The sequence below is a fragment of the Oncorhynchus nerka genome, linkage group LG9b, assembly GCF_034236695.1.
Source record: "Oncorhynchus nerka isolate Pitt River linkage group LG9b, Oner_Uvic_2.0, whole genome shotgun sequence".
NCBI classification, from domain to species: domain Eukaryota; kingdom Metazoa; phylum Chordata; class Actinopteri; order Salmoniformes; family Salmonidae; genus Oncorhynchus; species Oncorhynchus nerka.
In genome coordinates, this window is record NC_088424.1 from 21,894,950 (window position 1) to 21,908,155 (window position 13,206).

Here is a 13,206-nt window from a genome sequence, read left to right on the forward strand (position 1 = left end):
CCAGGCAGCATCATAATGCATGCAAGACAAAGCTTCACATCAAGCTCCATTCTTTGTTTTCAGGCCCTCTGGTTTTGTCATTGTCCATATGCTATGCTTGGCTTGATGAGCATTTTATGACGTCGACCAGAAGCCCAATTGCGGATCGGAGACTGCTAGCTTGTTATTGGACCAATGGAGATGTCATCTCACCTCAGTCGTACATCTTAACTGCTGTGTCATTATGGCCGTTGTTGTGCGAGATAAATGGTTTGGCGTGTGAGGTGGGGTGAGGATGAGGTTGGAGTCTCGACAATCTCCCGGTATATTTAGACTTTCTAAGCTTCTTATAAGGTTCTTGTCCTTCCTTGAAGTTTACTTCTGTTTGTTTCCATTTGAGACAAGGCTCATTGCGCAACTCAATGTTAGGAAGGTGTTCATGATGGGTTTTTGCTCTGTGTATTTGCGCCACAAATGTTTTGCTTTGTCAACAGAACACATGTTAACTTCAGAGCCTGTTTGTCTTTAGTCACTTGCCATTCTTTGCACATTTTCACATCGTTGATGGCAATGTTTTGCTTTTGTGAGTTTTATGAAATATAAGCCTCTTAACTGAGCATTATCTAGTTCTGCAGACCGTGCTTCAAGAACAAACACGCCTCAAAAGAGGCATTGTGCCGCTTTGACTGCTCCTTGTCAATCACAACAAGATGGCGGCAGATGGTTTCGTGCGTGCTTGCATAGTAAACAGGAATCCTTACATTTTTAAGGGCATGCATGACAGAAGGCCAACATGCCTTAAAAGATGAGCGATCCAGTGTTAGATGGGTGCTTTAGGGGCCATTCTGTAGAGACTGGAGAGACTAGAGGCGGTTGACATGAGCATCGTGGCAGGGTAGTGTTGCGGGGCTGGGCTGGCCCGATCTATCAGTAATTGGGGGATAAATGCGGCTTTGTGACCTTTTGGGAGCTGTCAGCTTCTCTTCTGCACCCTAGCTGCCCCTCAGCTAACCGCGGCTCCGTCCCTCCACACACAAGGCCAAGGCACAATGCGAAAGTACGCAAACAAAGGCTGCAAAACACCAGATCTCCATCTTTTATTTTGGCCTTGGGTAAGATGTTTGCTCACACACACACACACACAGGAGGAGGAGAAGGCTGGCCAGCTTTCTGTACACACCACCAAGGCCCTGTAAGTGCTGTACTGTGCATTGATTGGAATAACCCGGGTGTTTGTTTCCGAGGAACATTGGATAAACTGAAATGTTTTCCCCCCATTTGCTCTCTGATTGCACAGCGCCATTCAAGGGGAATTCAATTTACCTCCAACACACAAGGAACCTCCACTGTTGTTGCCCCACTACAATGTCTTAACTTAGTTGGGGAAAGGGGATTGAATATATGCTTTCTCAACTCTGTATTTTGTAAAATTAGCTTTTATTTAACTAGGCAAGTCAGTTAAGAACAAATTCTTATTTTCAATGGTGGCCTAGGAACAGTGGGTTGACTACCTTGTTCAGGGGCAGAATGACAGATTTTTACCATGTCATTTAAGGGATTCGATCTTGCAACCTTTCGTTTACAAGTCCAATGTTCTAACCACTAGGCTACCCTGCCTCCCTATACACTCTAACCACTAGGCTACCCTGCCTCCCTCTACACTAACCACTAGGCTACCCTGCCTCCCTCTACACTCTAACCACTAGGCTACCCTGCCTCCCTCTAGCTCTCATATTTCTCTCTTCCTCTAAGACTTCTCTCCCGCCTGCATCTATGAATGATCAGCAGTAGAATAGACTTCAGCCAGGTCTGGTTTGCATCGGGTGCTGAACGACTGTTCTGATCTTCCCCTGTGCTGCGTTGCTAGCTAATGCTAATGCTACCAACCCAAGGACTAGCCGACAAGCTTAATACACATCACAAGGTAATTGGTAATTGGCTGAGACATCTTATCTTAGATTTCCATAGACGTCAGTGCCTGTGTTGTAAGGGACGCCCAGTGAAAGGGAGTTGATTGAAAAAAATCCCTCCTCTGTTCCATGCCATATAATTGCAGCGAATCAGAAATAAATTGAATGTGATCATGATAAAATGTTAATTTTAACCTTTTATTTGAACAGGGTGCCATTGAGACAAAGTCTCTCTCTCTCTCTCTCTCTCTCTCTTTTTTTTTCAATGAGCCCTGCACAATACAAACACACACATCAACACAAAATACTTAAATTACAAAACACGATCATAAAACACACACCATCTTCACTTCCAGTAGAGCATTCCCCACATGGCTCCCAGTGCTGGGGCCATGATGGTGTTGGGAAACCGCAAATGAATCAATCAGGCTTTTATCTGATCAGCGGAGCCGGGGCCTTGTGTGATGCTGAATGTACATATACATGCGTGTTGTGTGGAGATGGACTGGTGGGGGGCAGGGGTGGCTGTGTTAACCTCCTTGCTGCTGGAACAGATGGAGGGTGGGTTGGGGTAAGCTGGGCTGGGGCTGGGGTAGGCTGGGTAGAGAGAGGGGGTCCTAGGCTGTACTGTGTGTGCTGTGTTGGCCCTGCCCCAGCTCCCTGTCTGCCTGCCTGCTTGCCATACAGATCTCCAGCTCAGCCTCCACGGCTGATTAGAGGTTAATGGTTTAAGAGTGGGGAGGGACTGCCCTCTGATTGGTTGGCGGGTCCCGCGTGGGAGGGTCGGCGGAGTGGCAGATGGTGCAGACCCAGTGAGTGGAGCGGTGAGGGAGGGAGCACATATATATATGAATGGTGGTATTACTAATGTTGTATGTTAGATAGTGGTGTAATAATGTTATCCACTGTTTTATTGTTTTTGCCTTAATTAGTTTGGACCCCAGGAAGAGTTGACTTGGCAGCAGCTGATGAGGATCCTTAATACATACAAATGAGGGGGTTCTCTCTCTCCCTCATCTCTTTCGTTCCCTTCCTCGCTCACCTGCTATGGAAGGCCTCCGTGTATAACCTCACCACTGCATCCAGTGAGCAGACAGATGGTTGGTGGAGGAGTCTAAAAGCCCAGGCTGAGGGAGCTACAATAGCAGCATCCCCCACAGATGAATTATGACTATTAGACACTGCAGCGTACGGATCAATGAGCTGATCTCCGCCGTCTCAATGTCTTACTGCCTAACTCCGCCTCGTCCTACTCAGACATATCACGACTCGTTTTACCTATAGAGGCTTAAACCAAGTCGCTTGAGATGGATGGATAGTATAAAGTGTAGAGTAAGATTAATGAAAGGAACCCCCTCCCTCCCCTGGCTCAGTCATATTGTTCATGTAGCATCCATATGCAGGCTGCATCCTTCAAGCTCCTCCCCCACCTCACAGCTCTTCCCCAGGGGCAGACAGCCATGTGCTTCTGCTCAGGATCAAATCAGCTTTGTGGGGCTGGCAGCGCTCCCAGAACCATACATTCATTTATCTGTTTAGGGGCTTTACCCACCCGGCCCCTCGATTACAACAGAACCGAATAACCAAAGATAAGAAATGCTATATCTAACTGTGTTGCTGTGATGGTTTTGCATATCGCTGTCATAATGAACAAAGCCAGTGTGGTGAGAAGGGTAGGGACATCTATCGTGTGATATCACAGCCCCAGTAGTGTTCTGGCAAAGAGAAAAGGGAGGTTCAGGGAGCTGGTGATTTACACTGCAGTGTCAAGAGCCTCTTACTGTAGTTAGTGCTGCAGTGACTAGGGCGGGTGCCACACTAATTCATCTGCACTCTGCTGGCCCTGGCCCGGTCTCTGACGCAGGCCTCACCTGTTTTTCTGTAGCCACTTCTCTCTCCGTGCTGTTTTGGTCCGACCCGCACAAGCTTGTATACGTTCCACACTATGCCACATGGTCCCTCCTCCTCCTCACCCCTTCCTACTCCTCGCCCTCCCTCCCCAACCTCCAAAATCAGCTGTCCTCTTCTATGCCTGGCTGGCCATGGCATCCTGCTGGGACTCTTCAAGGAGCCAATTGATAGTTGCTGCGGAGTGACAGTCTGACCCATATTAGCAGTGGCAGTGTGTTGATTACTACTGACCGACCGACCGACCGATGCAGCAGTGTCTTGCCTTGTGACTGTACTGTCACCTACACTCCTTTTGCTGACGACCCTCCTCAACACACACACACACACACACACACACACCTCATCTAGAAGAGCATCAGTGTTTACAGGGTCTGGGCCAGGTACAGGCAGGACACACACACACACCTCATCTAGAAGAGCATCAGTATTTACAGGGTCTGGGCCAGGTACAGGCAGGACACATACACACAGTGCAGAAGGAAGGAGGATTGAAAGAAGAGGGGGATTCCATTTCTCTGAGCTTCTAGAGACGGACCATAAAGAAAAGAGCAGCGGAAAGGGACGGCAGGATCACATTCAGCATCGTGGTCGGCCAACAAAAGACGAGCCGAGGGGGCGGGGGTTGGGGTGGCTGGGTTGAAACGGGAGCCCCTGGCTGAAAGGCGAGGAGGACCCTTCACGTCCATCAGCGGCAGATGCCTGGTTCTCTACTGAAGGGAGAAGTGTGAAAGGAGATGAGGAGCCACCCTACCTGCCCCTCATAACCCCAGCAGCAGGCTGTGGCACTGCAGCAACTGTCAGATTCAGACACACTGCAGAACAGAGATGGGGCCTCCTAGTCATCACCCCCAGCACGGGCCCCTTACTGCAGTCTGCACCCACTCTGCATACACTGACTGACCACAGAGGTGAGAGAGGCCTCTGGGTCTAACTAATGACTCTGTGGAAGACCTGCATAGGTGGAACATTGTAGCGGTACTCTACTTACTGTTGTCAGGCCTTGTGTTTTTTCTAGTTAAAGAGACCTCTTGATATGATTCTACACCCCATGCACGTCTCTTCTTGTGCAACTGCCAAAGACAGTGATGGCCGTCAGCAGTATTCCATGTACGTGTTTCAGTTCATAAGATCACGTTTGTTCTGTAAACAAAACCTTTCAGTGCAGCAGTTCTTTCCTCTCATCAGCTCTCTGGGGGCTAGATCCCATCTCTTCAGAGCTGTGAAACAGAGAATTAAAACGCATTAGTCACCTCCTCTCGCTTCTCTGTGTTGTCCACTCCGATGTCGTCCACTTCGATTGCTCACCGTTACATCAAACAGAGCTGCCATAGAGGAGCATGGTGATGAGCTGTAACAGAGCTGCCATAGAGGAGCATGGTGATGAGCTGCCATAGAGGAGCATGGTGATGAGCTGTAACAGAGCTGCTATAGAGGAGCATGGTGATGAGCTGTAACAGAGCTGCCATAGAGGAGCATGGTGATGAGCTGTAGCAGAGCTGCCATAGAGGAGCATGGTGATGAGCTGTAACAGAGCTGCCATAGAGGAGCATGGTGATGAGCTGTAACAGAGCTGACATGAGGAGCATGGTGATGAGCTGTAGCAGAGCTACCATAGAGGAGCATGGTGATGAGCTGTAACAGAGCTGCCATAGAGGCGCATGGTGATGAGCAGTAACAGAGCTGCCATAGAGGAGCATGGTGATGAGCTGTAACAGAGCTGCCATAGAGGAGCATGGTGATGAGCTGTAACAGCTGCCATAGAGGAGCATGGTGATGAGCTGTAACAGAGCTGCCAGAGAGGAGCATGGTGATGAGCTGTAACAGAGCTGTCATAGAGGAGCATGGTGATGAGCTGTAACAGAGCTGACATAGAGGAGCATGGTGATGAGCTGTAACAGAGCTGCCATAGAGGAGCATGGTGATGAGCTGTAACAGAGCTGACATAGAGGAGCATGGTGATGAGCTGTAACAGAGCTGTCATAGAGGAGCATGGTGATGAGCTGTAACAGAGCTGTCATAGAGGAGCATGGTGATGAGCTGTAACAGAGCTGACAGAGAGGAGCATGGTGATGAGCTGCCATAGAGGTGCATGGTGATGAGCTGTAACAGAGCTGCCATAGAGGAGCATGGTGATGAGCTGCCATAGAGGAGCATGGTGATGAGCTGCCATAGAGGAGCATGGTGATGAGCTGTAACAGAGCTGACATAGAGGAGCATGGTGATGAGCTGTAACAGAGCTGTCATAGAGGAGCATGGTGATGAGCTGTAACAGAGCTGTCATAGAGGAGCATGGTGATGAGCTGTAACAGAGCTGACAGAGAGGAGCATGGTGATGAGCTGCCATAGAGGAGCATGGTGATGAGCTGTAACAGAGCTGCCATAGAGGAGCATGGTGATGAGCTGCCATAGAGGAGCATGGTGATGAGCTGCCATAGAGGAGCATGGTGATGAGCTGTAACAGAGCTGCCATAGAGGAGCATGGTGATGAGCTGTAACAGAGCTGCCATAGAGGAGCATGGTGATGAGCTGCCATAGAGGAGCATGGTGATGAGCTTCCATAGAGGAGCATGGTGATGAGCTGTAACAGAGGAGCATGGTGATGAGCTGTAACAGAGCTGACATAGAGGAGCATGGTGATGAGCTGTAACAGAGCTGTCATAGAGGAGCATGGTGATGAGCTGTAACAGAGCTGTCATAGAGGAGCATGGTGATGAGCTGTAACAGAGCTGACAGAGAGGAGCATGGTGATGAGCTGCCATAGAGGAGCATGGTGATGAGCTGTAACAGAGCTGCCATAGAGGAGCATGGTGATGAGCTGCCATAGAGGAGCATGGTGATGAGCTGCCATAGAGGAGCATGGTGATGAGCTGTAACAGAGCTGCCATAGAGGAGCATGGTGATGAGCTGTAACAGAGCTGCCATAGAGGAGCATGGTGATGAGCTGCCATAGAGGAGCATGGTGATGAGCTTCCATAGAGGAGCATGGTGATGAGCTGTAACAGAGGAGCATGGTGATGAGCTGTAACAGAGCTGCCATAGAGGAGCATGGTGATGAGCTGTAACAGAGCTGTCATAGAGGAGCATGGTGATGAGCTGTAACAGAGGAGCATGGTGATGAGCTGTAACAGAGCTGCCATAGAGGAGCATGGTGATGAGCTGTAACAGAGCTGCCATAGAGGAGCATGGTGATGAGCTGTAACAGAGCTGCCATAGAGGAGCATGGTGATGAGCTGTAACAGAGCTGCCATAGAGGAGCATGGTGATGAGCTGTAACAGAGCTGCCATAGAGGAGCATGGTGATGAGCTGCCATAGAGGAGCATGGTGATGAGCTTCCATAGAGGAGCATGGTGATGAGCTGTAACAGAGCTGCCATAGAGGAGCATGGTGATGAGCTGCCATAGAGGAGCATGGTGATGAGCTGCCATAGAGGAGCATGGTGATAAGCTGCCATAGAGGAGCATGGTGATGAGCTTCCATAGAGGAGCATGGTGATGAGCTGTAACAGAGGAGCATGGTGATGAGCTGTAACAGAGCTGCCATAGAGGAGCATGGTGATGAGCTGTAACAGAGCTGCCATAGAGGAGCATGGTGATGAGCAGTAACAGAGCTGACATAGAGGAGCATGGTGATGAGCTGTAACAGAGCTGCCATAGAGGAGCATGGTGATGAGCTGTAACAGAGCTGCCATAGAGGAGCATGGTGATGAGCTGTAACAGAGCTGCCATAGAGGAGCATGGTGATGAGCTGCCATAGAGGAGCATGGTGATGAGCTGTAACAGAGCTGCCATAGAGGAGCATGGTGATTAGCTGTAACAGAGCTGCCATAGAGGAGCATGGTGATGAGCTGTAACAGAGCTGCCATAGAGGAGCATGGTGATTAGCTGTAACAGAGCTGCCATAGAGGAGCATGGTGATGAGCTGCCATAGAGGAGCATGGTGATGAGCTGCCATAGAGGAGCATGGTGATGAGCTGCCATAGAGGAGCATGGTGATGAGCTGTAACAGATGAGCATGGTGATGAGCTGTAACAGAGCTGCCATAGAGGAGCATGGTGATGAGCTGTAACAGAGCTGCCATAGAGGAGCATGGTGATGAGCTGTAACAGAGCTGCCATAGAGGAGCATGGTGATGAGCTGTAACAGAGCTGCCATAAGAGGAGCATGGTGATGAGCTGTAACAGAGCTGCCATAGAGGAGCATGGTGATGAGCTGTAACAGAGCTGCCATAGAGGAGCATGGTGATGAGCTGTAACAGAGCTGCCATAGAGGAGCATGGTGATGAGCTGTAACAGAGCTGCCATAGAGGAGCATGGTGATGAGCTGTGACAGAGCTGCAATAGAAGAGGAGCATGGTGATGAGTTGTAACAGAGCTGACATGAGGAGAGCAAAGTCCTGTTAGTAACGGAGATGACAATTTTTTCCCCCTTAGTCTCTGCTGGGTTCATTACGATTGTTGGAATGTTTCAGCATAGATTTATAATATTATTAGGTAGGTTAAGGAGATGACATAAGTGCTGTAGGTCTGCTGTGAAATAACTCAAATCCAACATGAGAACCATCATTCTCCAGTTGAGTCTATTCATCTGCTGAAAAACGCAGATAATCAGAAAGAATAGTGTCCCACATCTTTACTCGTTCACTACTTTGTTCCCTTGTTTCTGTCACCCTGATATACAGCACCAGTTCTACAAGACTGCCTTGGAAATGGACAAGAGCATACTTGTACAGTACAAGATTTGATTGCCGATGCCTCGAAGAAAAATGTACGCGGTAAACACCGCCATTTTCTCCGCCGTGAGGTTTCAATGCATCGTTGTCTTTCACCAAATTCACTTTGAACTTTGCATTGTGCTGCGAGTAATTTGTGACACATAGGGGTAGCCCCTTTGCTTTCCTTTTCTTTTATCAAAATGAAAACAGACATCACCATAAACTCCCCTTAATCAGATGGGCCTGTGGTTTTGGCTCTGCCTGAAAGGGCTTGGCAGTAAATTGGACGTTGGATTTCTTTCCCCGGAGAAGAAAAAAAGAACTGGGTAAGAGGGGGGGGGGCGAGTTTCTCAGAAGAACTCGTCTGGAAAAGCCTTTTGTGGGACTTGGCAAGAGAACGGCAGGCTTTACTCATGCTTATGAGGCACCCCTGTCTCACTACTCTAACCCTAGAATGAAGTGTGTGTGTGTTAGGCATTCCAGGTCTGTTACAGTTCACTCGCTATGATAGCAGTGATCTTCTGAAGCCAGACAGACAGGAACCCATTTGGCGTTAATTAGCTTAGCCTCGACTTGCTGAGCTCACTAAGTTATTTATTTATATATATATATATATATCAAATCCTCAATGGTGTGTGTGTAGTGTACCCTCTGTCCTGTGTGTACTATGGGTAGTCATGTATGTTACCATAGCCATGCAGCCAGTGAGCATAGAAATTAAATGAGTAGTGTGTTTAGGGTCAGAACATACCCCCGACGTGTGTGTGTGTGTGACTGTAGCAGGCCTGGTTGCTATGGTTTAGTGTGGTACTGTGATATAGTAATCCATCTCTGTTCTCCCAGCCCCCTCTCTGGGCCTCCCATCATTAATAATTTACCAGTCAAAGTGAGCTGCCAGACTTTCTATCAGACACACACTTCCCTTTCCCTTCCCCTGCTGCATGCGCTCCCCTTCTCCCCTCCCTTTGGCCCTCACAGACCGAATGACTGACTTCAAGCCACAAATATGTCACCAGCTAGCAGGCAGGAGCATTTCCTTTTGAAAAGCTGTTTCATGTGGTCCAGACGTATTTAACTAGTATCAGCTTTCTACTTCACTATCTTATCTACTCCCTTTTTGTAGTTAACTGATAAGATAATCCGTCTCTTTTCGAGTCCCTTTATGAACTATACTCTGCCCTCTCTGTTTGTATTATTCTAAGACCATTGTGTTACGTGGCTTGAACTTCTGCCATCCCGTGAACTGATTGTGATACTGCTACCTCAATCCCAGAGTGCTTTGGGGTAGATAGTTATCCTTTACAAAGAGAGCACCAATGAAAAGGAAACTCTCACATAGTGCTACGCAGGATGCTTTCTATGGGTTTGTGGGTACGTTGCCAGAAAGGTTTGATCACCCCTTCATTGCTCATGTGACTTTTTTTTTAGGGTGCTGAGTCACAACTGTCCTTCATCTGAACTAAAGGGGAAGGTGTCATTTAAATGTTGATCAAGTCTGCTGACACCAGTCTTCTCTCTCTGTCTCTCCAGGTTTCCACCTCAGTGGCACGGTCATGGAGCCCGCCTCCCAGTCGGAGCCTGAGGTCACCCACAAGGTGGCCATCAGCTTCGACCGCTGCAAGATCACCTCGGTCACCTGCGGCTGCGGCAACCGCGACATCTTCTACTGCGCCCACGTGGTGGCGCTGTCCCTGTACCGCATCAGGAAGCCGGAGCAGGTCAAGCTGCGGCTGCCCATCTCAGAGACCCTGTTCCAGATGAACAGAGACCAGCTACAGAAGCTGGTGCAGTACCTCATCACAGCCCACCACACAGAGGTGCTGCCCACCGCTCAGAAACTGGCCGACGAGATCCTCTCATCCAACTCTGAGATCAACCAGGTCCACGGTAAGAAAGACACATGTTGCTGGACATAACATAAGGTCCCTCTGTTCACGTTTTGGTGAAGAGTTTGTTCACATTTAGCACCGGTGTGTAGACCTAGAACGCCAGGGTCTCAGAGCCGTTAGGACCTACAAGTCACAAGATGGCCACATATTGTGCTTCACACAGAGCCTCTGCCAATCTCTTACACTCCTTAGTTTCTACTTCAATCATCCTCTGGTGGGCTTGAACAGCAAGGTGGGCCCAGTCTACCAAAAGCAGCAGCGAGGACTCCAAGGCTTCAAACAGCCTGTATGATGTCTGAGTCTCCCAGCCTGCTGGTGCTTTGCATTTCTGAAAGTCTGAAAAATAGTAAAATGAAGAAAGTCAGTCAGACCCCGAGCCAACGTTCTAACGTTGCGAACTACTTTAACCTGGCATGACCCCCCCGTTATCCTTCTAGTCTGGAAAACAGAGGACCTCTGCAGTCTGCCATCTCTCCACATCACTCTCTAAATATTTACCCACCCCAGCCTCTTAACAAAGAAGTCCATCTCCCAGTTTCCAGGTTGTTTGCTGTGGGGAGTCAGTGCTATGAGTTGGGGCTTTGATTGTGGAATGTGAACGTTTGGATGCAACAGTGCCTTGGCAGGACTTCAGTTGGTAGTTCTAGGCAGATCAAATGGGTGTTGGGGTTACCTATATGACGCCACCACACCTAGGGTTCACCCTCTGTTCCTGTTCTTTAGGTGTTTGCTTAATTAGAAAAATGTTTAACAAAATCCTGGTTTGATGTCTTATGAGGTTCGTTTTCAGGCGGGATTGATAGAAGGCATGTTTTTGGAGCCTAGCTTCTGGTTATGTGTTTAATTAGTCTTTGGTCTGACATTGCCTTTCTGTGTGTCTTCCCAGGGGCCCCGGACCCCACGGCAGGGGCCAGCATCGATGACGACAACTGCTGGCACCTGGACGAGGAGCAGGTCAGGGAGCAGGTCAAACTGTTCCTGTCCCAGGGAGGGTACTACGGCTCTGGGAAGCAGCTCAACTCCATGTTCGCCAAGGTACGGCTGTCTGTCTGTCTATGTCTGAACATTCGGTATCAAAATCAATCCCAGATGGGGCCTCCCGAAGTGGTCTGAGGCACTGCATCGCAGTGCTGGTTGTGCCACTAGAGATTCTGGGTATGAGTCCAGGCTCTGTCGCAGCCGGCCGCGACTGGGAGAACCATGGGGCAGCGCACATTTGGCCCAGCATCGTCCGGGTTAGGGGAGGGTTTCGCCGGCAGGGATGTCCTTGTCCCATCGCACACTAGTGACTCCTGTGGTGTGCCGGGCGCAGTGCACGCTGACACGGTTGCCAGGTATACTACGTTTCCTCCCACACATTGGTACTACTGGCTTCCGGGTTAAGCGGGCATTGAGTCAAGAAGCATTGTGACTTGGCTGGGTTGTGTTTCAGAGGCCCGCACGGCTCTCGACCTTTGCCTCCGTACGGGAGTTGCAGCGATGAGACAAGACTCTAACTACCAATTGGATACCACGAAATTGGGAAGAAGAAGGGGTAAAAGAAACAAACCTATCACTGTATATTACTGTCAATGGATGTTTTCTGTAGGTGCGGGAGATGCTGCGGATGCGTGACTCTAACGGTGCCAGGATGTTGACCCTAATCACTGAACAGTTCATGGCCGACCCTCGCCTCGCTCTGTGGCGGCAGCAGGGGACAGGCATGACGGACAAGTGCCGGCAGCTATGGGACGAATTGGGTAAGTCCCTCTCACTTTCTTAAATGTACAGTGTAGATGTCCAATTCACACAGAACACAGTTCTAGGTGATTATGAGTGGCTATTAAGCCCCTATGTTCTGCATTATAATGCATTTGCAGAAGGATATACATGCATACATAATGCATTATGAAGAGGGTATTCATAGAAATGGTAACTGACCAACTGTCTTATTGCTGCTTGGATATTATTGATTTGCTTCCATTTTAAAACCTTGTCCAAAGCACTGTGGGTACTGGCAGGTCCTGAAACACAGCTGGAAAACCTTGTCCAAAGCACTGTGGGTACTGGCAGGTCCTGAAACACAGCTGGAAAACCTTGTCCAAAGCACTGTGGGTACTGGCAGGTCCTGAAACACAGCTGGAAAGCCTTGTCCAAAGCACTGTGGGTACTGGCAGGTCCTGAAACACAACTGGAAAACCTTGTCCAAAGCACTGTGGGTACTGGCAGGTCCTGAAACACAGCTGGAAAACCTTGTCCAAAGCACTGTGGGTACTGGCAGGTCCTGAAACACAGCTGGAAAACCTTGTCCAAAGCACTGTGGGTACTGGCAGGTCCTGAAACACAGCTGGAAAACCTTGTCCAAAGCACTGTGGGTACTGGCAGGTCCTGAAACACAGCTGGAAAAATCTTGTCCAAAGCACTGTGGGTACTGGCAGGTCCTGAAACACAGCTGGAAAACCTTGCTACTCAAAGAGCAATTCCAAACGGAATGTGGCCTCACCACTTCGATCAGCACAGCTGTGTAACTATTATCTAACTGTAAAGCCACCATGGTACATGTGATGTGAGGTATCTTTCTCGTGTGTGTGTACACTGCGACCTGCCCGTTAAATCCCCAAGCGTGTGGCCATATCTGTGGGTCAGTCGGTGGCTGTGCAGCAGTGCATACATCATGGCCAAGCACTCCCCTCGATTGGGATTGCATGAAAAAGGGCTGGGATCAATGGGGTTTTCAGCCTCCCTGGTATTGATCGGGGCATTTTAAAGGGGTCGATGACTGCAAACTACACATCCTGAGGAAGTTCATTGGAGAGCAACAGTAGAG

The 13,206-nt window shown here is 49.2% G+C and overlaps 1 protein-coding gene across 5 annotated transcripts in view; it reads left to right on the top strand.

Moving 5' to 3' along the window:
* LOC115114430 (zinc finger SWIM domain-containing protein 5-like) overlaps positions 1-13,206 on the top strand; it is a 66,331-nt gene that overhangs the window by 41,159 nt on the left and 11,966 nt on the right. For all 5 annotated transcript variants that reach the window (XM_029642660.2, XM_029642662.2, XM_029642661.2 and 2 more), the window contains exons 2-4: positions 10,042-10,398; positions 11,287-11,435; positions 11,989-12,139. In XM_029642660.2, the coding sequence (XP_029498520.1) occupies positions 10,042-10,398; positions 11,287-11,435; positions 11,989-12,139 (657 nt within the window). The remainder of the gene's footprint in view (positions 1-10,041; positions 10,399-11,286; positions 11,436-11,988; positions 12,140-13,206) is intronic.